The sequence below is a fragment of the Eublepharis macularius genome, chromosome 6, assembly GCF_028583425.1.
Source record: "Eublepharis macularius isolate TG4126 chromosome 6, MPM_Emac_v1.0, whole genome shotgun sequence".
NCBI classification, from domain to species: Eukaryota; Metazoa; Chordata; class Lepidosauria; order Squamata; family Eublepharidae; genus Eublepharis; species Eublepharis macularius.
The window spans coordinates 68,790,846-68,815,138 of record NC_072795.1 but is presented as its reverse complement, the minus strand read 5'-3'; the positions used below and the strand labels follow the sequence as shown (position 1 = coordinate 68,815,138).

General features: G+C 40.7%; 1 protein-coding gene across 3 annotated transcripts in view; it reads left to right on the top strand.

Moving 5' to 3' along the window:
- Positions 1-24,293, top strand: part of SH3PXD2A (SH3 and PX domains 2A) — a 334,390-nt gene that overhangs the window by 127,823 nt on the left and 182,274 nt on the right. For all 3 annotated transcript variants that reach the window (XM_054983545.1, XM_054983544.1, XM_054983546.1), the window contains 2 exons: positions 7,908-7,984; positions 20,017-20,108. In XM_054983545.1, the coding sequence (XP_054839520.1) occupies positions 7,908-7,984; positions 20,017-20,108 (169 nt within the window). The remainder of the gene's footprint in view (positions 1-7,907; positions 7,985-20,016; positions 20,109-24,293) is intronic.

The window sequence follows — 24,293 nt, the reverse complement described above, 5'->3', positions numbered from 1 at the left end:
GCCATAATTAGTGCTTTCTTATTATTTTGGCTCTACCCTATAAAATATGGCATGAATAGGGTACCAGCTCACAATTTTAATCATCAGCCAGGTTCAAAGGTGTTTCAGTGGGAAGAGATGTGACCCTTATGTTCAGCTGTCCCTGTTTAGAGTCCCAATTTACAGAGCCATGGTAAATCACTGCTTGTATGTTGTCCCTATATTTTCCTTTTGGATAAGCACAGTGGTACAAGAAAGCAGGTTTGACCCAGTACTGAATTGAGACCCAGTGTGGTGTAGTGGTTAGATTAGGATCTGGGAGACCCAGATTTGAATCCTCATTCTGCCATGGCAGCTTGCTGGTTGACCTTAGGTCAGTCTCACACTTTCAGCCTAACCTAATTCACAGAGTTATTCTGAGGATAAATGGAGAAGAAAATTATGTAATCTGCTTTGGGTCCCCAATAGGGAGTAAAGTGGGATTTAAATATAGTACATAAATAAGGTAATGCTTATCAGTCAGAAAATGACTGAACTAGTACCTCCAGTTTTTTGCTTTGAGCCCCCTCCCAAGAGAGAAATAGTATCAGCAATAAATTTAAGTTTACTTTTAGCCCTGGGGATTACTTAGTGAAAGTGGCATAGTTGCAAACTATTGTCATTCTTCAGGGTCCAGCCCCCTTCCCAGAGTCTATAGATGTGCAGAATTCACTTTCTGAGTGGAGAGAGTAGATGCATCTTGTCTCTAGAGAACATACATGTGAACGCATGCACAAGAGCACAAATTCCCAGTCCTGTGAACGTGCCCTATTGATTTTCTTGAAGTCTATGCCCCATCTCTGCATAAGAGTCAATTGTGAATCCTGCTCCTCATGTCTAAGCAAAGTATGTTTCAGATGTGGAGAGGAACGCTTAGCTCTTAATGTGCTTTATTTATATGCCTCTGAAGATTATGGCATCTATCCATCATCAGGTTGGTACTGGAGACCACAAGTCTACAATCCTGACCACTCGTCAAAGGTTATGTGAGGTTCCTGATGTCAGGATTGTATAAACGATAGCCAGCTTTGCATAGCACAGCAGCACAAGGAAACAAAGGCAGGCAGTATTTGGGGAATTAGTGCTTCTAGTTAGTTGTGCTTGGAAAGAAGGCCTGGTTTGTCTGGGCTGGTGTTTTTCTAGCAGCCTGTCCAGTTTGGCTGCCTTGTGCTTGGTAGATTCAGATGCAGTTGCTCAGGGTCCAAATAAACCTTTGTCAGTTCACATTCCTACTCCTAAGATTTGGTGGTATTCAGTTACCTCTATGTAAAAAAGAGCGATGCATGTTTACGTAGTGCTCTTCTCCATGAAAAGCAAAAAGACAAAAAACATTAAAAAATCCATGGAACAAAAACTTAAACAGGAGTTGATCCTGCCGTCACCTTTGCTTAGGACACTTTTTCTTTCAAGAAGGAGGAAGTAATTGGCCAAAGCATTAACCCCTGCATAAGCTTGTTAAATCTTCTGCTTTCATTGAGGAAATGTGACAGTTCCATTAATTATATTTATTCTGACACGGGCACTTGGGTTCATGTGGACAGCTTCTTCACAGTTAACTGAAGTATCTGTTAAGGCAAATTTGACTTTCTAATTATCAGGGGTTATTTGCAGTGGAGGTTTCACGATTTTGCTTTTGTAGGGTTGAAGAGGATAGTTTGCATAGTAACTTTTTCAAAAGGCAGGATTTTGTTTTGTTACATTTTTGACAGTTTCTGTCTTCAAACAAAATTGATACAGTGGAAGGTGTGGGCAAAAAAAACAGGTGCTATGGTGTTGTTTAAGATATTGTGGTTTTATGTGCTTGTAATATAGACTTAACAGTCATATGTGATAACAAAGCAATGTAATGATTCTCATTTAGAATGCTTGGACCTTTTAAGTTAGATGAGTACAAGAGGAGAACCTTGAAGACTCTCAGGAGAGAAGAAATCTCATTTTCCCTTCCCCTGACCCCTATTCTTGCTCTGCAACTCTGCCTTTCCTTTCCTTTTGGCACCAAGTCAGGCTCCCCTCCCCTGGTCAGTTTACTGCTGTCCCCATTGGCTCTGGCATTGTCTCCCCTCCCTTCCCAGCTGGCTCAATTCTGGGTTCGGTAGTCCAGCCTCTGTGTTGTTCTTCTGCCTGCCATGGCTGCATTATCAGACTCAGACACCATTTTGAGTTTCTGTGGCAACCAAAGTGCAATCCAAAGTCTGGAGTTCCTTTAGGTGACATCCATGCATGTGCAGATATTGCTATTGTCTCTTTGGGCTTACCCAAAATTAAAAGTTTTTTTTAAAAAATAATAAGGCTTTCCCCCCCTGCAGTTTGGGGGGGCTTTTTGTCTGTTCAGAATGCTAAATCATAGTTGTGGTTAGGCCCATTGTGCAGGCTGTCTATCTGCACAAGGTGCATATAATTCTTGCTTATTAGATATAGGGATGTTTTTGCTATATACACAAATTCCTTTTTTTCAGCAAATGCTAAGGTTCCTCTAATCTGACTCAAATCTTGGTTACTTGGCCGCAGAAAGACATCAAAGAGATGATTCAATGAACTCTGAAATTTTATCTGTAAAAATTGCTAGAAGGTAATCTATGGAGTGCAAATTTATAAGGTATATATGCAGCCCATTGATCATCAATCAGGCATTCATGAGAAGCATGAAATCACCATTTTGCTGCCAAAACATTATACCCTCTGTTTTTTCCCCTCTTCCTCTTGGGGATAGCCAAGTGTCTTCAAGTTGAAAACCTAATAGTCATTTGTGAATTTATTGTATATAACAGAGGCCTGAATGTTTTCCTGCAGAGGATTGGAATGAATTCCGTGGGACAGAGCATAAAGAAAGTTTGTTCTTCAAAACTAGTAGTATATCTGTGCCCCTTTGGTGCCTAAAAACAGTGAATAAAAGATAACAAGAGAAAGATCTTTACTAAAGGCAAGGAGAAATTCCAGCTGAAACTCAAACTTTATTGTGAGCAAAAAGTGTACGGAAGCATTCAATCAGCAAGAAGTATGCCAAACTCTGTTCCTAACCATCATTGTTTCTCTGATAAATAAATGGGGATATTCAGTCTCCTAGTTTTCCAAGAAGTCTTAAAATTGTTACTTGCACTTCTCTGTTATTAAAGTGATTTTCTTCTCTGCATGAAGTCAACATCTTTGCCTTCCTATATTGTAGGATTGGGATAAATCAGTTGAATTAGGTACATTTGAGCAAATTGCATAATTGGGGAGACTTTGCAGAATGGTTGCACAGGTAGAGTTTTGGCAAGTTACTCATCCCTCCTAATCCTACCACAAAATGTCTTAAATGGCTCTGTCCTTGGCCCTCTGTTTTTTGTTTTTCTTCACTGTTGCTTTCCATGAGTGATTACGGCAAGGACTAATGTGCATTCAGATGTCTCCTCAGTGCCTTTTTGCATGTTGCTCCTGTGTCTACTCTCTGTTCATTCATCCACTTCCCTCTCCTCCTTTAATGTGTGGTGTAAACATTAGAGCAGCTGGTTTAGATGGCATCACCTGAAAGCAGTTGTCAAGTGGCAGTTGTGCAGAGTAGCTCACCATAGAAGCTGGGAGAATTGCCCCCAATAATTAGATTGTGGTGTGAGCTGCTGTACTGGATGGATTACTGAGAGCCAAACTAAAAGTGACGTCTTACACAGGTTGGACACTAGTCGGCTTCCCTCAAGTTTTGATGGGAAATGTAGGCATCCTGGTCTTGCAGCTGTAATGGAGAGCCAAGCTGTAAAACCAGGGCGCCTACATTTCCCATCAAAACTTGAGGGAAGCCGACTAGTGTCCAACCTGTGTAAGACGTCACTTGTAGTTTGGCTCTAAGGGTGTAACTGCATGATATGCCTGACACGTCTTGGACACATTGTGTAGTTTGTCCCAAAGTTCAAGCCACTGGAGGGGCGTGACCTTCTTGCAGTATCCACAGTGTGTTTTAAAGCCTTTCCCCCAGACCTTCAGCAAAGCCTAAGGCATCATAGCTTAACCTTAGTAGTTCTGATGACTGATGTCAGTACTTGACTGCTTCATTGAATCTTTATTCTTTATAGACTATAAGTTCTCTGGGCAGCCCCTGTATTACCTTTGCTGTTCTGCAGGTTTCCTCACCCTTTTGGTGCTACATACATTGTCAGTTTGAACATGGTGTGATGGACATGACTTTTTCCAGCCCTGCTTCTCCTGAGAAACAGCCAGTGAGAACTGCTGGAGTGCTGGGCCAATGACAGTTGAGAGTCCATTGGCAGTTACTGAGAGAGAAGGTTTTAAGGAGACAGCTAAGGGAGACAGCAGAAATACAGCTGTCTGTTAACTTCTGTTTTTGTTAACACATGGGTAGTAAGAAACATCTGTGTGCAGAATCAGATAGATTTGAGTCTGTGACTCAATACGCTTAGATTAAATGGCTGTAAAAGGAGTGGGATTGACTTCTAAATCATTGGAATTAGGCAAAGGTTCTGAGGGGAATACAGCCACGTGACCACTCTGTAGCAATTCCGTAGCTACTTCACAAATGCTGCCAGTTCTTTCCTTGACTACAAAGGCTGGGATCTGATTCCAGGGTTGTTTCAGAATATTATGATCATGCTGATAATTTTTCACTTTCATGTAAGGAATTAATTAAAATATGCATCTCCTGAAATCTCCAACACTACCTCCCCTCCACTGCATTTTTCTTTCACTCTTTACGGTATATAACTTTCCTTATATGTGCCTTTTTGCTCATCCACCACTCTTGCATTTATCGTGATACTTTGAAGCCATTGGCAGCAGCATAACCTCCCTGAAAACCATCTATTTAGCAATGTTCAATCACATTTTGGGAGACTTTTCATGTGTTCTGTGTCTTTGGCTGCTTTATAATGTCTAAAATATGGTTACCAGTACCACCAGGCTGGCTTTCAATTTGTGGCTTGGATTGGAAGCAGGGAAACCAGAGAACAGGAACTGTTCAGACTCTCCATTTACTTTTTACAGTACATTTATTACACTTCCAGAGCTCCACAAAGCTTTCCTGGACCATTTAGTAGTAATGCTGGGAAAGGGTTGTTTTATTCCTCTTTATTAGCAAAGAAAAAAAAGAGTAATTTGTTGTTTCCTCTACAGCATCAATTAAAGGTTCTTATCCTCAGTTAAGCCTCACAAATTCCAAGCACACACTTGCTGGTGAAACAATACAGGCCCCTGACATATTGCCTTGTGTCAGGCTGAGAAACAGAACCCAGACATCCAGACTTCAAGGTACTGTGGTTGTTGTTTAGATGTCCATTGCTTCAAGTGGTGAATCCACTGTGGATCCACACACACTGCTTTTCAGCCAGATGTGGAGACTTCTAAACTGAATCAAGCTGAAAAAAAAACCCATCTCCTCCTATTTCCAGAAACAGTTTATTGTGCAGACTGCTGAGTGGCTGGCTATTGTAGTGATGACAAAGCTGGCTTTGCAAAGTGCAGCTTAGAAGTCAGCCTTCATGGTAATCACGTGGTAGTTCCCTGAGCGGTGTTGTTTCAAGTAAATGTTTTTCAAATGCACTAAATAAACTTTTGGGGGGATAAATATACTCAGGGCTTTTTTTCAGGGGGAACACGGGGGAACGGAGTTCCGGAACCTCTTGAAAATGGTCACATGGTTGGTGGCCCCGCCCCCTGATCTCCAGACAGAGGGGAATTGAGATTGCCCTACAGAGGGGAGTTGAGATTGCCCTCTGCTCTGAGGGCAATCTCAACTCCCCTCTGTCTGGAGATCAGGGGGCGGGGCCATCAGCCATGTGACCATTTTCTCTGAGGACAACCCACTGAGTTCCACCACCTCTTTTCCCAGAAAAAAAGTCCTGAATATACTGAACATTTGGAAAAAAATTCAACCCAAAAGTCATGTCTCCCTGAACCGTCTGTTTTACTGTTTGTAACCTCTTAGTGTTAACAGAAGAGGCAAGAGAAACCATCTTTCTCCTCTCCCTTTTGCAATGCAGAGATTAAAAGCATTGTTTCTGTTCCTGCCCAGAGAGAGAAGAGAAACAAGCTCTTTGCTCTTCCTTTTTGCAGTGCAAATATCAAAAGCACTGCTTGTCCTCACCCACCTTGCAGAGGAGGGAAAGTATTCCATTTTGCAACTTTACTGTTCACCTATTTTCCTGAAGGGACTGGGTGCATAAGAAGGGATCTCCTAGCCGATCCCCCAGTCCCCCAGGGTTGCTTGATGCAATCCCAACTGGCTGCTCTTGAATGTCAGATACAGTAAGTTCGTATGCCAAACAGTTTAGTTGGTAAATATGCTGCATCCCTACTCTACCTACCATATACTACACTAGAGGAAGGTTAGCCTAGAGAGGCCTTAATCCAGGTATCCTTTTGAATTCTATGCACATGGTCCTGCTTAATAACCTCCATTGAGGGTGCTGGAATCCATCCGTCTACTTGGCAAAGCAGTGGTGGTGCAGCCAGAGCCAAAAGCACTAACTTACTTTTGGTGGTGATGTCAGCTCTGATCCAGCAAATAACACTATGTGTACAGCTTGGGTATTGGAGGCAGGCAATTTCCCATGTTGTTCCATGTTACTTGTGTGGGAACCAGCCAGTAGGGATGATTCTGTGAATAAAAGATTATGCAGAGTTTAGAATGAATTTTTTAAAATGTGTTTGCTGATACAAAATGTATGTATGGTTTTGTTGTTACCGGTTTTTAAAAAGAGAGATGCAGCAATATCTCCATGCCCCAGTTTATGGATATGATAACTCTTTAATGAGGGGAAAGCAGTCTGGATACTTTTAAAGGCACCCTTGTTGTTATTTTTATGTTCTATGGTTCAGGAAAAGAATTTCTCTGCCTGAGTCCTAGTAAATCATGGCTTTTATCAAGATCTGAATTTTGCAGATGTTTAATCAGGTCTCCTCAGAATCATTTTATTCAGTAGAAGTTACTGCCAGGAATGTGTCCTTAGGATTGCAGCCTTAGTTGTGTGAGTGTCTTAATATTTCAGTTGCTACATCATTACAGAAAGAAAATGTCTGTGGTTTAAATAGATTTTCTTTCCAAGTAAATTTATGGGTCATATTGTCTGCAAAGTATTACTATTTTTCTGTTCTCCAATGGGAATATGTTGGCTGCTAAAGGTAGGAAAATCTGGAAGGTCAGTCTTTTTAGGCAGGCAATGTAAAGAGTTGAATAATACTACTGGCAGTTTGATGGCTGCTTCTACTACAGAAGGAATCTACCACTCATTTTTCTCTCACTATGAATGAAAATACATCTCAAAGGAAAAACTGCAAAAGATAGAACACCTGCTCTGCTATCACTTCACTTGAGAGAATTTGTTTCATAGATCTTCTCAGTTAATTTTTTTTTTTGCACTGCAAACCCCACACCATGGGTTGCAAAGGAGGAGAGTCTACTGCTGTTTCCTCCTCCCTGGTTTAATAGTAATAATTCTGTAATACGGGTATGATGCACCTGGACCCTGCTGTTAGAGATCCTGAGCCTTATACCTTTGTCCATGTACTCATATCTATGATAATATAATCATACTAATATCCTCAAATAATACTGTACTCAAAATGTAATTTCAGTCCTAGCTTCACAGATTTTAATAGTATGGCAAAAATGCACAAAACCTGAACTAGATGTGTCTTGTCATATGTCTGTATTACTGAGAAATGGCAAGTGGTTTGTCTTTCATTGGGTTGGATCTTTGGGATTACCCCTGATAAGTGGATCCTTGGGGTGCCAGAGAATGGGGAGTCATGTTGATGAAGTCTTGGAGGCAGCTTGAAAGATTGGATAACCTTAAGAGCCAATGGTGTCCTGTCTGTACATTAGCATGATATAGGGCCTGAGTATTTTCTGTCAAAATGCATATTCAATCTCTGCATCTTCTCTCATTTCCCCCCCACCTCAGGTAAAATCCTATTCAGGAGAAGTCATATTCGAGATGTAGCTGTGAAAAGACTAAAACCTATTGATGAATACTGCAGGGTAAGAATTATTTTCTTCTTAGACAGATGACAATAGAACACAGAGAGCAATGATAAGCTAAGCATAATTGTAGGGGAAGGAGGTTAAGGGAGCAAAATTCTTTTATGTTACTGGTATATTTGCAGAGCCTGTCACAAAAAAGATATACTCTGGATGGACTCTGATGTGAAATCTGTTCTTGAGACACTGGGAAAAGGAAGGGAAGACAGAGAAGTCATTTATTCTTCTTCTGAAGAAACCCCTTGAATTCCAGATGTCTGGTAGAAATACATGTACTAATATAGATTTTTATTTAAGTAAGTTAAAAACATTCTGTCCCTGTGACATCTCATTAGTTCTGTACTACATCTGTACCAGTGATATCAGATATCCCAAACTATCCTACTACATAAAAGGTGAGCCATATTGGCGACAACTCACGTTTTATTCAGGCACAGCCACCGTCCTCCAAAGCCTCTGCAGCCTCAGAAGGACCTGCAGCAGGTCAGCACCTCCCTCCCCGGCCCCGATCTGGATGCGGCGGTAAGAATGCCTGGCCTGCCTGTCAGCCCTCCCCAGCACCAATTGGGGCGCGGCAGAGGCAGGAATGCCTGGCTCCCCAGTCCACCCACCTGCCAGCCCTCCCCAGGCTTGATCAGGGTGCAGTGACAGTGGGAATGCTCGGCCTGCCTGCCAGCCCTCCCCAGCCCCAGCTTTCTAGAGCCCATTGTATTTTCCCCCACAACGGGCTTTGTTGCTAGTTAAAATATATTCTTCAGCTCTGTCTATGAGTCTTTTGTAAAGGATTTCTTTCAAAAATATTGTTTATTTATTTAAAACATTTAATAGCTGCCTTTCCTCCAAAGATTCTCAAGGCAGCTTATAATATAAAATATTAACAACATAAACTATATCATAAAACAACAGTTAAAAACATAGTTAAAATAAAAAGCTGTGTTAAATAAAGCAGTCCTTAGCTGCCTCCTGAAACTAGAGAGTGCGGGGATCAAGCACACCTCTCTGGGGAGACTGTTTCACAATTGCGATACTGCCTCCAAAAGACTGTCTCCCTTGTATCCACCAACTGAATGATGGACAGTCAGGAGGGCCTCTCCCTGTCATCTTTACTCCTAGATTGGAGCTTATGGGAGAAGACAGTCCTTCAGATACCTTGATCCTAAGCCATGTAGGGCTTTAATTGATAGAACCAGCTACTTGAATTGAGCTTGGGAGTGGATTGGTAACTAGTGTAAGTTGCTGTAATACTGGGGCCACATGTTCCTGATAGCAGGCCCGACCAGAAGTCTAGCCACAGCATTCTGCACTAGCTCCAGCTTCCAAACCTTCTTCAAGGATAGCCCTAAGTAGAACGCATTGCGGTAGTCCAATTGAGATGTGACTAAGGAATGGATCACTGTGGCTAGATTGGACTGGACCAGAAATTGACAGTTGGGCTGAAGTTGGGCAAATGCACTCTGAGCCACTGCAGCCAGCTGACTTTCTAAGGTGACAATCAAGCGATACTCCTAAGTTGCAAACCTGACTTTTTAGGGGGAGTGTAAGCCCATCCAAGACAGGAGAGATCTCACATTGCTGCTCAGCCTTTTTACTAACCCAGAGAACCTCTGCCTTATCAAGATTAAGTTTCAGTTTGTTTACTCTCATCCAGCCCATTGCTGACTCCAAGCACCAGTTCAGAACATCAACAGCATGCTTAGAAATAGATTAAAAGAATGGTAGAGGTGGGTATCATTTGCATATGCTGCAACTCAGTCCTCCTGATGACTTCTCCTAGTGGCTTCATGTAAATATTAAATAACAGGGAAGATAAAATCAAGCTCTGTGGGACTCCAAAGGATATGAGGTAGAGCAGGAGTCACCCAGTACCACCTTCTGAGACCAGTCACCTAGACAGGACTCGAACAACCATAAGATGGTGCCTCTTAGACCAAGGGTTGAGAGGTGACTCAGATTGATACCATGGTTGATGGTATCAAAAGCCTCTGAGATCCAGCAGGACTCAGGGTCACACTCACCCTATCTAGTAATTGCTGAAGGTCAGCGACCAAGGAAACCAATGCAGCCGCTGTTCCAATCCCAAGCTCTCTCTTGTATTATAAATTGTATGGGTCTCGTGCCCGGTTAGGCATGTGCTTGTATCCAGTATTCTTTATAGTGATATATACCCATCCAGGGTATACCCATTCAGCTTGAAGCACAAACTGAAAGTCAGGACAAATATCCAGGTCCATTGCTTTATAGTTGTTGGCTGCGGCTTTCAGCATAAACTGCAGCATTAAAAAAAGGGTTACAAAGGCCTAATGCCTTGTGAATTACACACTTTTTTTCATCCACTCAAACTGCAATCTCATGCACACTTACTAGGGAAGAAATTGTGTTGGGGACTGCCTGTGGGACTTGCCTTCCAATAAACATACACAGGTGTTTTCCATATAGGCTTCTCAGTTCCACATAGGCTTCCCAGGGGCTTGCCCTGTCGCCGACCGATTGCTGGCAAGCCCCTCAGAGATTACCCACCACTGGCAGGCAACCCAGGAAAGCACATACCAGGTGCGACAACATTGTGCTAGCTGTGGGCATACTCTTGCTCTTTGCTGGGGCCAATTTTGGCCCCAAACAGGCTGGATTTGCCCCACTCAAAACACAGGAGCACACACATGGTCGGTGTGATGATATCACTTCCTGGAAGTGATGTCATCACACAAGTGTCCAGAGTGCATGCACACTTTGCATGCATAAAAAGAAGAATCCACGAGGTAAGTGCCAGGTCCTCCCCTTCCCATCAGGAGTGTATAGGGACCTGGCCAACCCTATTTCCACATGCACACTTACATTGCGGGGCGGGGGCGGGGCTGGATATTCAATCTGTGGTAATTTTGCAATTGAGAGAGTCAAACTGAAGTGGTGTCTTATTTTTTGTGCATTAGAAAAATGCCCTATTTCTGCTGCACACTTTCTTGGGGAAACGCATGTTTCCTTAGTTGATGGACTGAGGAAAATTTGAATTTTTTTTTCTTTAAGGCATCAATCTTGCAACTTGTTTTTTGATTTTAAAAAAACTTCAAAAAAGAATGGACTAAAAAGTACAAGAAGCACACAGGGAAACTTTAAAATATCAAGTAGGATTCAGGGCTCTCAGCAGAGTTTTTGTGTTACGTTTTTCCTTATCAGTTGAAAGTTTTTTTAAGGCACCAACGTTGCTATTTTAAAAAAAATTTAAAAGAAAAACCAGGAAAAAATGGATTGGTTAATGTTCAACCAATCAGGATGCAGGGGGATACACGAGAGGGCAAAAGGCAGGGCCAGGCCTCACACCAGAGAGAGCATTCTGTGCTTCAAAAAATCTGCTGTTTGACTTTGCTGGAAAAAAAAATATTGGGTATGTGTATGGGGAGAAAAGTCACGGGAAGATCAGTTCTGCGGCGGATGCAGCCTTTCTCCATGCAGAACACAAAAAACACCTGGGAAGCAGTTTGGGGACTGAACCAGGGTATTTTGACCATATGTGCAGAACTCTGGAAAGAAATCAATGCAATATGGGGCCAAAACCAATGAAAAAATAATGTGTGGTAAAGACCATAGATTTGGGGTACATGTGAGGTTAAAATCTTCTAACACAGTACTGTGATAATCTTTCATTCCAGAGCAATTGTCGTGCTTAGGCTTGATTTTCCTTTCATGTGGTCTTTTAGAAGAGCATGAAAAAAACCTTTTAGCACCTTGATTATATGAAAAAGGATTAGTTAAAAGAATATTAAGAAGTAACCAGTCAGTATTGAATGATCTAGCGAATGCCTCACTAAACATATTTATATAAGATGCAATGGCTGTGACATTTACAGTTGCTGACTTAATGAGAATCTATTAGGAATTCTAAAGTTAGTTCAGATTTTTTCCCCCAGTAGGCTCAGGAAACAATGCCGTGGAAAGCATATTGATAAAAGCCTTCAGCAGACTTTTAAGAGCCTGAGACATAAAAGAGGCATTAATTCTATATACCCTCTGATGGGGAAACGGAACTAAAATCTTATCTTATGAGATCAAGCTGTCTGTGCAACAATTAATGTACTGTTTGGCAAATGAAGGCCTACTGGCTATCTGTAAACATGTGCACTCACACTGTAGCCTTCACATTAATTGTACAGGCAGGAACTGTGCAAAACATGTGCACAAGAAATAGTGTCATGGGTTCACTGAACAGACATATTGCTCAGAAGGCAGGAATTCACTCCAAGGGTTATAGGGGTGACCTCTGACCCCCAGAAACCATAAGCTGGTTACTTATCTGAGATGCAATTGTTTAGAAAGCAGACAGTCCATTACTGGATGAGGGTATGTCTGAGAAATTGTTATATTAATGGTGGGCTGCACTGATAAACCAAACAATGGCAATCTAACCAACTGAACATATGTAATGAAGGAGAGGATTTATAGGAGAAAAAGAAGGTTCATAGCCTAAGTCAAACTCAACTCTATTCTACTTAGGCTGAGATTTTTCAGCTGCCATTTGTACAAATTCTTGAGTAATATGACAGTCTCCAAAGAAACCAGCAGTCTCTGGAAGGCACGGCAATGTGAATGTCCTTGACTCCACATCATGCCATGTATGTTTGGAAAACATGAAACAAATTTGTGTTAAGATGCTGATTGGATTATAATAAATGCAATTTCCATAAATGTTCAGAGCAGCTCATCCCTGCATCAAATTGGTCCCAGGCCAAATTTAGCTATGGCAAATTATTTTTCCACACTGGAATTTCTTCACAGAAATGCAGGTGTGAGTTTAGGGTTTTTCCCCCAAACAGCTTTCTTTGCTAGATCAGGCACCATATTCCATGTGGACTTCAGAGACATAGATAGAAAGTTGGTGATTTCCTTATAACCAAAACAAAAGCTCCATCCTTATATTATCCTCCTGCCTTTCCCAAGTGTCTGTATATAATTTTGAATATATGAATTGTTATAATCAGAAATATATAAATTGAATAAGAACGTTTGCTTTTATCCAACCATCCATTCACAGAAGACACGTGGAGTTTATCTGTGTTCCTCTCCATTCCTGCAGCTCCCCTCCCAGAAAATAATAACAACAGTAACAACATTCAATTTATATACTGCCCTTCAGTACAACTTAATGCCTTCTCAGAGCCATTTACAGAGTGTTATTATTATCCTCACAACAATCACCCTGTGAGGTGGGTGGGGGTGAGAGAGCTCCAAGAAGCTGTGACTGACCCAAGGTCACCCAGCTGGCTTCAAGTGGAGGAGTGGGGAATCAAACCAGGTTCTCCAGATTCGAGTCCAAAAATTAGGACAACAGCCAGGTGGTTGGAGAGAGAAGAGACAAGGGGCCGAAATCAGCAGAGCTTCTCCTGTGGAAGAACAAAGAGTGATTTCTCCTCCTCATCCCTCCTAACTCCAAGCTCCCCAACCCATACAGGGTCCTGTGACCCAAATAATGATTTTTTCTGGGGTTCTAAAGGGGCCACAGGAATAGAAGGAACACAGAAGAACTCAGCGGCCATGCATGGATGATCTGATACAGGCTAGGTTTTTTTTGTGTTCAGACAGTTTTGTCAACAAGGAACATCTTAAATTAATAATAAAATTAAAAAGTAACCGCTTATTTACTTTAAGTATCCTTCTGTACTCAGCCACAATAGCCATTTTCCAGAATCACTGCAATATAATGAAAGATTATAGCAGTCTTGCGGGGGGGGGGGGTAAAACTCATCTTAAATTACAAAGAACCATAAGTAGAAAAAAATACGGCAAGTTGAGTTAATAGAATTTGAAAGAGTAGCATCAGCTGCTGCTATTTTTCTAAAACTAGAAACTTCCCTTCTCCAAATGGAAGCTGACACCATGAATATCTAGGACAAAGCACCCACTGGCCTAACCCTGGCTAGGGCTCTTGTCTTCAGTACAAATAAGCAATACAAATCAAAAGGTACACTGTGAACCTCAGCACAGAGGAGACATCATGGCAAAAATAATTTTAAGATCAGGCAGTGTGAGCCACTGGTTTTGTGTCCCGGAGAGCGTGCCACCTCTGCTCAGGAGACCTCTCAAGGACTGGGTGGCATTTTACTGCTATGCAGCATCAAATATAAACAGCTGTGCTTTGCTAATTAAACTTTTTCTGGCAAAGGTTTTAAGAGCCAGATGAGGTAACCTACGTAACAGGGCTATATGTTTTCATATATAAGCATAAACAAGAGGAATCTGGATGTTTTCCTGGGAATCAGGAAGATGGTGTGGGTTGCACTTGTAAATATTTTTCCCCCATTGAAATTTATCTCCCTGGATGATTTCCCTGCTTCAGAATAGCCTTGGAATTGTGTGGAATGAAGCCTTCCAGGGCCCATCTGAAGCAGCTTTCATCTAGGCAGCTTTTGCCAATCTAAAATAAAGAAGTATTTCATAAGATCTCTGTGTCAGAGACATTTCACAATTTAATAAGGCTTCTTAACGGCTGTGGTCAAAATAAGCCCCTCTAAATGTGTATTTGTTTTACACTTAATCCATGGAACACGTTTTCCATCCCTATTTATGCACCACCAGGGATCCAGAGCTTTCCCCCCTACTTGTGCCCGCTCCTCCTGTTCTGCTCCCCAGTTTTCTTCTTTTTCATGTCACAGCATAAATTTCTTTTTAAAGGGAAACAGTATTGTGCTGTGGTGACCATTATCTGCCCAGTTTGCCTTTTTTCAGTTCCCGGCCACACACACATACAAAGTAGTTATTTCTTTTTTAATAGTAAACACTCTCAAGATACACGAGGAAATGAAAAAGCAGCAAGTTTTGCTCTTATTTTTCTAGCATTGTATGAATTGTTTCTGTCACAGTCCCTTCCACTTATCCTTGTGATGGACACCGTATATTGACACTATCAATACAGTGTTACCTAATTACACTGTATATAATGCACCAAGTCAAGAAGGTGCTGCATTAGCTGGGGTAATAGGTGATGTGAAGACAGAGGACCAAATTTTAGGCATCAGTAGTTATTAGGTATTGGAAGTGTGGAATTTTTTCCCCTTTCTGAATAACCACACATCTCAGAAGACAGAGTGATTCTTATCAGAATGCTTGTTATCTAATTGAGAAAAGTGCTGTCTCACAAGATTAAGAGGGATAATAATTAATTTTAACATAAAGGTATTTCTAGTTAATAAATCAGTTATGGTGTACAATTGACACTTACTTATGTGGCATCCTGGCATCTGCCCTCAGAACAGTATTTCTACTACATGGATATTGTATTTTCCTAGCATTCAAACTGCAATGTTTTATCACTGGGCAAATGTGATTCTCCCTCAAGCTAGCAGAATTGAGAGTATACTGCACAATAAATTTACATGGATTTTCTAGCAGTTTAATTGTCATGTTATCCCTCCACCTCCCCAGTTCTGGGAATTACAGTTTGGTGAGGGCATTGAGAATTTCCTGTTGTTGTTTGTTTCATTTGCAGCTCGCCTTCCTCCTCACTGGGGGCCCAAAGCAGCTTAATTGTCCTCTCCTCCATTTTATCCTCACAACCCTGTCAGGTGATTTAGGCTGAGTGTGTGTGTTGCTGATTCAAGGTCACCTGGCAAGCTTCTATAGCAGAGTGGAGATTCAAACCTTGTTCTCCCAGATCCTAATCTAGATATGTGTGTCATGACTGCCTCTATAGCTAAGACTGGCAACCCTATCCTAGTCTGATACTTTAACCGAGAGGTCTCCAAATTTTTCGAACCTGTGGGTAACTTTGGAATTCTGCCACAGATTCGTGGGCACAACCACAGAATGGCTGCTATGGGAGGTTGAGCCAATTACCTTGAGAGTGACAGCCATGCACACTCATAAGAAGCCCAAGTGCAGGGAATAAGAGAGAGACTTTTTTTAAAAAATGTGCTGGAAAAGAAGAGTGATAAAGAGAACAAAACCAAAATTATGATGGCAGCTGCTGCAGAAACAATTTCATGTTAATCTATGCAGCCAATCAGATCTCCAGTGGCCAATTATAAACACTTCTGTTAAAAGCCCCACTTGGCCCCACCCACTTTCTTGGCCTGCAGAAGGTTCCAGGTTCAGTCTCTGGCATCGCCAGTTAAAATGATCAGGTAGTAGGTGATGTGAAAGACCTCCATGTGGGACTCCAGAGAGCTGCTGCCAGTCTGAGTAGACAATAATGACTTTTATGGATTAATGGTCGGATTCGATATAAGGCAGCTTCATGTGTATTCACTTTCTAAAAGTACTTGGCAAGTGCCAGGGAAGGTGTTGGTCGGGACCAAGTTGGGGAAACCACTCCCTGCTCTAACCACTATACACCACTGGCTCTCTTAATATCTGTTAACAATTCCTAGCTTCCCTCACAGAGCTACACTTCCTCTGCAGAAAAGCAATGATCATTTTGAGTCTGAAAGGATGGAAAGTGGTTACTTAAGTGTCATGGATACCTTTTGGATAGTGCCAGTGACATAATTAAATGACGAATTACAATTTTGCCCCTCTGATATCCATGATTTATTGTGAATTCATAAAAAGCTGTAAATTAATTTCTAAAAAAAATCTTTAGAGTCTGAGTGTTCCCTTTTCCATCACTGAAGTGCTAGAGGAACCATTTAACCTTTAAAAATAGCAAACATGAGCAGGGCTATTGTTTTACCTCATGGCAATGTCTTGCCATTTCATTAACCTTTTCTCTTTTCCTTAAAAAAAATCTTTCAAAAATCATGCATTCATCCTGTCCAGTGCTGAGCACATGTCATCTGATAACAAGAAAGTGTACCTCTAATACATAATTTGTAAGAAAATGACTCTCTGATATGAACATACGAAACAGTTTTATACTGAGTTAGATTCTTGGCCTTGCCCCTGACTATATGCTATGTGCATACACTCTACAGTTCGTACATGCATAGGATTTTTGCAGACTGTGCAAAGATTTGGGATAGGACCTGCTGCTGTGATCCCACTAACATACACTGCACACTTATTGAATGTTCGCCAAGGGCTCTTAAAATAATGCACTAATGCAGTTATAGATCACTGTATTTCATATTTTCAGTAATTCCTTCCTGCAAATTAAAAGGAAATGATGCTATCACAGTATTCCACACAATTTGTGGAAGGAATTTGCTGCTGATCGTAATCTAATAGAAATAAAAGGTGTTGGGATTTTTCAATCATGAATGCCTACAGGAAACCACAAAAAAGTAAGAAATACAGACTTCCACTCTGGATAGACCTACTTAATATAAATGTCAAGCAGAAAAAAACCTATATCCATTAATGTCATCATAATCAAGCCTATTTTACCAAACTGCAGTTTGGAAAGGGTCCATTGTTTTTGAACATGAATTGTTGATGTCTATAGAAATGACGATTGCTTTTAAAGATTTATAATTATTTTATCAACTTCATTTATAATCTACCTTTCTCCTGGATATGCAAGGCAGATTACTTAATTTAAAAACAATGTAATAAAGTCAGTGTAACACATGCATTCATGAAAACTGGATTACAAAATTAGAGAACAGTGCAAAAATGACAGTATAATACATCCCACAAACAATACAATAAAGCAAAGTCACACAATTGGAGAATAATATAATAAATCAGTATAATACATAGAACAAATAGTGCAGTAAAGCTGGACTATGAAATTAGAAAACAGTGCAAAACAGCATATGATACATTTAATAAACAATGTAATGAAATTGTCTAATTTTTTTTACACATGTTAAAACTACAACCCTATTTCTTTTATAAAAATGCCCTCCTGAACAAATCTGTTTTACATGGTCTGTGAAATGAAAGATGTGCATCTGTTAATTGGGTCAGAATATTACTTGTTAAAATATGTCTACTCTACCTTTCCTTTGTGACTTGAGGCAGTTTACAATTCTAAATTAAAACTAACCATAACACAATAAAATCCCATGACTCTTCCCCTAAAATGCCCCATAAAAGGCTCTAGTAAATAAAGCAGCTTTATAGTGCCAAGGTTTGCCAGTGGGAAATCTCTTGCCCCCACCTTTCACCCCCTGCCCCTGCTCACCTGTCTGGTAAGGAAGGAGGAGTGGGGGAAGCAAGCTAGGAACTGGTGAAGCACATGTCAAAATAGCATGTGTGCACTCCATAAGCCCCGATGACATCATTTCAAGTTGAAAACCAGAAGCTACTGTTACCCAAAAAGGCGGTCTTCTTAGGGCAATTAGTATAAAAGATACAAGCAAGTGGGATTAACTGGGATTCTCCACCTATGTTTACGGGGATTATTCCCTTAGAAAACTCTCAAAATAAAGCAGGCAGATGTTCAACCAGAAAGGGTTTTTTTTTAATTAAAAGAGAAATAAAGGGGCAAAATACAGAAAATCATACACAGCACACATACAAGGCTAACTAAGAAAATCACAAAAGAAAGGGGGAGAAAGCAGTTTTGGGAAGGCGATAGTTACCAGTCTCGAAGATAGAGGTCTGTGGACGACAGCAGCAAAACAAGCAGTATTTCACAAAGAAAAGAAGAGACCCAAATTAATTTTGGTGTGTGTGGACAGATCCAGAACACACTCACTGGTGGCTAGGGAGTCCAGTTATAGGGAAAAATGCTCCCTGGGCAAGCTGATACCTTCACTCCAAAACAATGACTTTACAGCTGTCTCTGGAGGTGGTGGACACTGGAGTTGAGAGAGGCTTAATGGGTCTACTTAAGATGGACTATAGGTGAAAATGGTGCTCGATGACTCTTTTAAGTACTGGATGAGGAAAGCTACCAGATTTGCTGAATAGCTTGATTAGGATGAGGTAGTGAAGTGAGATCAGGCACTGATGAGATAAGTCAGGAGTTTCTTGGGAGACCTCATTGTCCTAAGTGATGCATCTCTCTCTGGGGCATGGAGGGGCGTCAGTCAGTCAGCTGCTCTGACTCACACTCTGGTAATTTTCCAGGCTCCCCACCTGGCTGGCATTCACTCTGGGCCAGGCAGTGCCTTGGGCTTATTATATATGGAGAATGGTGTTTATGATATTCCATCTATAAACTGTCCTCATAGCAGTAAGGATTGCTAACACTACAGGGTCTCAGCTGGGCAAAATCAGCCTCAAGCATAGAGAAAATGTTATGTTGTGGGCCAATTTTGGCCCTCTGAGACTCTGTAGCTTCCAGTTTTCAACTGGAAGTGATGTGTGTGTGTAAGACTGTCAGATTAGGAGCTTCTGCCTCCCAAGCAACCCCCCCAGCCCCTACTTTGAAGCTGGGTTGGCTGGCAATCCTGATAGCACCTCCTAAACATTTCTAAGGATGGCACCCTTCTAGCCTCCTCAGGGAGTCTGTTCCACAAAGATGGGAGAAAGTACTGAAAAGGAATGAGCTTTGGTAGATGCCAAGCAGGCAGTGTAAGTGAGGGTCAAGCAGAAGGTGGCTATTAAAGGACCTTAAGTGGCACACTGGGACATATGGGAAGATATGGCCCTTCAGATATGTTGGTCCTAGACTGTAAAGGGATTACAGGTTATAGTAAGCACTTTGAATTGAACTCTGAACCAAATTGGCAGCAATTTTTAAAATAGGTGAGATGTGTTCCTGTTGGGTAGCTCCTAGAAATAGTCATGCTTCCACAGTCTGGCCATCTTAACGTTTCTGGGTTGTCTTCAAAGGAAACCCCACATTATGTTGTTCTTATTGCTGCCACTTTGTGATAACCGCCATTTAACATCCCCCATTAATGTGTATGGTGGCTGTGTGTTAACATGGGACCAGTATGGTCCTGTCTGGAAGCTGGTGATTGGTGGCATGGTAGAGTTAGGAGGAGCTAATGAAAGAACAGCTCTGAACACGTTCAATACGAAGGCCCATATGCTTGAGTACTAGACACAAAGTATCTTGAATTATGTCTTTACAGATTTCATTTTTTTCATTTTTTTCCTCACTCATAGTTCTGGGTTGATGTGAACCAAAAAGATCCAGCCTTTTCTTTCTTGTAAAATTTATGTTTCTAATATGGCTTTGCCTTTTTTATATTTGCTTGAAAAATAAACAGGCACTGGTGAGGCTTCCCCCTCACATTTCCCAGTGTGATGAAGTCTTCAGATTCTTTGAGACCAGACCAGAGGACCTAGACCCTCCTAAAGAGTAAGTTTGATGGTTGCTTTTTATACATCTACACCACAGTAATTTTGCTAGCAAGAAAGGGAGTGAAGATTAATTATATTTGATCACATAACAGAGGATGGGAGAGTACTTTGTTTTATTTTCAGCTTTTAAATTCCTAGGAAATGGGACTTTAATTTGGCAAATGTAAACTCGGCATCTATTTATCATAGGTTGAAAGGAGAGACCTTTTCTCGCTCAGTTGGTTTGCCTAATCGTGTTCTCTGAAGGAATCATTAAAGTCATCAAAGTATTGGCTTTATCAGTGGTGGGGAAATCCTGCCAGATAAATATCAAACTTTTAATTGCCACCCACCTTTCCAGATGCATTCATGCTAAAAGATGCAAGACTTTGATTATGATCCATGTCAGATACAATTTCCAGAAAGCAGAAAGCAAAACCAGTTACACTGAGAGAGCAGACCTTTCTGGAGACAGAGCAGAAATATAACCTCTGGACGCTTGAAACTACCAATAACTACTTTGTGCATATTTCATATAAACCCAATGCTCAGCAGTCCATTGCTGTTGTTTTGTCATCACGTGTCACAGCTGGCATCAAAGTGGCTTTCTTGCTAATAGATCCAGACCAGTTAGCCATGTTAGTCAGTAGTCGCAAAATAGTAAAGAGTCCAGTAGCACCTTTGAGACGAACCAACTTTATTATAGCATAAGCTTTCAAGAACCACAGTTCTCTTCGTTAGATTCATGTGATGAAGAGAACTGTGGTTCTCGAAAGCTTAAGCTACAATAAAGTTGGTTAGTCTTAAAGGTGCTACTGGACTCTTTACTATTTTCCTGCTAATGTCATTTTTGACATGCTCCCCTTCCAGCTGTGGCTGTTAGGGAGATATTCACTCCCTTAGCCTGACCTTCAAATATTCTGGCCTAGAGAAACCTTCACTAGTGAATATTTGGCCAACCAGTACTCTTCTCTACCTAGCACCTCTGCCTGTCTTTTTGTTATCCCATGTATAAGTGCAGTTATCTCAATTTACAGGAAGAAGCTGCAAATTTTTTCCTGCATTTTCTGTATCACAACTGCTTGTTAGTATAGAATGGTTATTAAAAAGCTTACGGCCAAACTACACATCACTCAAGAAATCTTGGGTATTCTCATATTTTTGTTTTATCTTAAATTAGTGAATGGGCACTTGGAATTTGATTGCAGTAACCACAATTGTAAGATGACGTGTTTAATGCTTTTCCTACACACAGTTTTTCTCAGTCTAAACATCACCCGCACTACTTGCTATTTACTTAAAACATTTATATCAACCTAATTTTTAAAAAACCCTACAGGGCAGCTTCCAGCAATTAAAAACAGAACAAGTACATGCTAGCCAAAACAGCTAACCAAAATCAGTAGCTACCACATAAATAATGAAACCTGAGCAAAAAAACTATACAAAGAACACAGAAATAAGTGGCTCATAAACAGAGCCAGTCTTATCAGTCCATAAATACTTTGTAAATGGAAATGTTTTCTCCTGACACCTACAACTCCACGAGCTAGGTACCAAATGAAATAGTTAATGTTCCTTCCACCAATTTTCACTCCATTTTCTTCTAAATCTAATCCATCTTTCCTTATAAAATGCTCTGTATATAGATTGAACAGGTAGCGAGATAATATGCATCCTTGTCTAACACCTTTGCCAACTGGAAACCATTCTGTTTCCCCATATTCTGTCCTAACAATAGCCTCTTCTTTATAGTACAGGTTGCACATCAAAACAATCAGATTAAAAGGCCCTATCTCTGGTGGCCATCCACCTGACCTCTGAAAGTGGGAGCATAGTGGAGCCCTGGCGGACAGGCTCCTATAAAAGCAAATATACTTTTCAATATCCTAGGCCCAGCAGAGCCCACTTAGATATAAGTACAATCTTTTAAACATCCCCGCCCCCAGTACAACTGTTCCAATGAAATGCAAAGCCTCCCACGTCTATTTAAAAAAATGTCAGGAAGTCCAATCACAGATCCCTGGCACATGGTGCAGTTTGGTCCTTAGGCAGAATAATGTGTTAGCTATCAATTCAAGACAAATGCAGTATCTTCTACTATTGCAGCACCAGCATAAAATTTACAGAATTGTTGTTTTGTCTAATCATCTCTGTTTTATAAAGTGAGTGTTGGAGTATTTAAGCTTCTTGATAGACACATCTTCTTTATTTTGTTCATAGTGGGCTTGTGAAATTATTTCGTAATCTTATTATAGCTGTATCAATTTGATTTAGTTCAGAATGCACACAGAAATGGCTCTTTTTGAACCAGATTAATATCTTCTCAAAGGTAATTTGGATTAGGCAATTTACGAAAGAGAAAATCATACATGGCTGTTACTCACAATGGACTTGGGATAAGAATTCACCCTTTGCTCCAACCTCTGATCACCCAAACCTGAGTTTAAACAGTGTGATGTGATGGATGCTGTGTTGTATTTTGGCAAATTGTGGATCACCTTGGGCGTATTCATGGAAAAGGAACATAAAAACATTTTTCAAAAATCAAATCCTGTGGATTGCATGTAGATTCTCGTACATTTCCGCTGAGTGCAAGTAATACTAGGAGCAGCTGCAGAGATAATATGAAGACAGATGGGCTTGTGTTCTGTCCCCATCAATCAGTTGTTATGTTTTTTAAAACCAGTTTAGGCATCAAATCCCAAAGCAAAAAGAAAATACTTGCAGGGTTTGCATTAGTTCCAGTGGGCTTTGAATCAAGGCTGTGGTTTCTAGGTGGGTAGTTGCTTAAAGACCACTTCTTTGTAAACATAGCTCTGTTTTGTAAATGTAGCTCTGGGAAGAGCTTTGCATATATTGGCAAATACTAGAAATCAGGGCTTTTTTCTGGGAAAAGAGGTGGTGGAACTCAGTGGGTTGCCCGTGGAGAAAATGGTCACATGGCTGGTGGCCCCGCCCCCTGATCTCCAGACAGAGGGGAGTTGAGATTGCCGTCCGCACTGTTCTACCCCATTCCAGCTGAAAAAAAAACCTGCTAGAAGTACAACATATCCATCATTGCCCCTCCAAGGCTGAAATGAAGAAAACTTTTTTCCTGATGTAGAATCATTCTTTCTAATAGAGAGTTTGATAGCTCCATACTTATTAGTATAACCCATAGACTTCAGTATACTCAGGGCTCCCCGTAAATGCATAAAAAATTGTTTGAAAGAAAGAAGGAAGAAAAATACCTCAGAATCAGCTGACAATCACTGCAAGAGCATCTGTTGGTGGAAAAAAATGGAAAACGGAGTGGGGAAGTGAATTTGGCCTGCTTCAGCTCCTAACACCTAATAGTGTAGTCAAGGGGGAAGATTAGGGTTAGGGATGCATGGCATGAGAAACCCTGTATAACTCATTGCTTTTAATATTATGTTTCCTCAGGAGCCATAAATATTAATACGCATTTTCAAAGGAGAAAGCTGAGATTCTTATGAATCAATTCATCTTTTGAGCTTAACACCTACTCTTAGGTCAATAAACCAGAGGTACTATAATAGACCTGTGAATAGTTGTGAGGAAATGGAAAGCTTCAGCTTAATCCTTGATAATGGCAGATTTCTTTTCTCCTTAAGTAAATTCAGAATGACCTGCGCTGAGTTATGTAAGACCAAAGCCTCTTTATAATAAAGGTATATATCTATATGCTTAGCTCTCCCCCCCTCCCCCACTATATAGTTCATGAAACCTATTTTGTGCATATTGATCTGTTCTCTGGTTTCTAGCAAGGTAATTGATATCTTTGGGGCTCTGAAAGGTTTTGCCATGCTCTATAATTGGATTTATGCTGACAGTCAGGCCAGATAACCTCCTTTTACCTTAGGTCAGGAAGCAGACATCAGATATCAGCAACTGTTGTGTAAAATTATGGTTTATTTTTCCTTTTTAAAAAATGTCTTGATTTTTAGGCTGTTGTGAACATCAAATAGGTAAGATCAGTAGCAGTCTCTTTCTTTCTGTGTGTCTGTCTCTGTATGTGTGTAAAATCTCATCAGGTTAACTACATTTATGTTATCTATTATTTTAGTAAGATAATGTATGTGATAATCTCCTAAAAAGTATATACTAAGCTATGTAAAGACCCATCAATTTGATGGGGCTTTTGTGTGGATGGGAGCACTTCTTCCTTCCTTTTCCACATATTGACACCCTTCTCCTATAC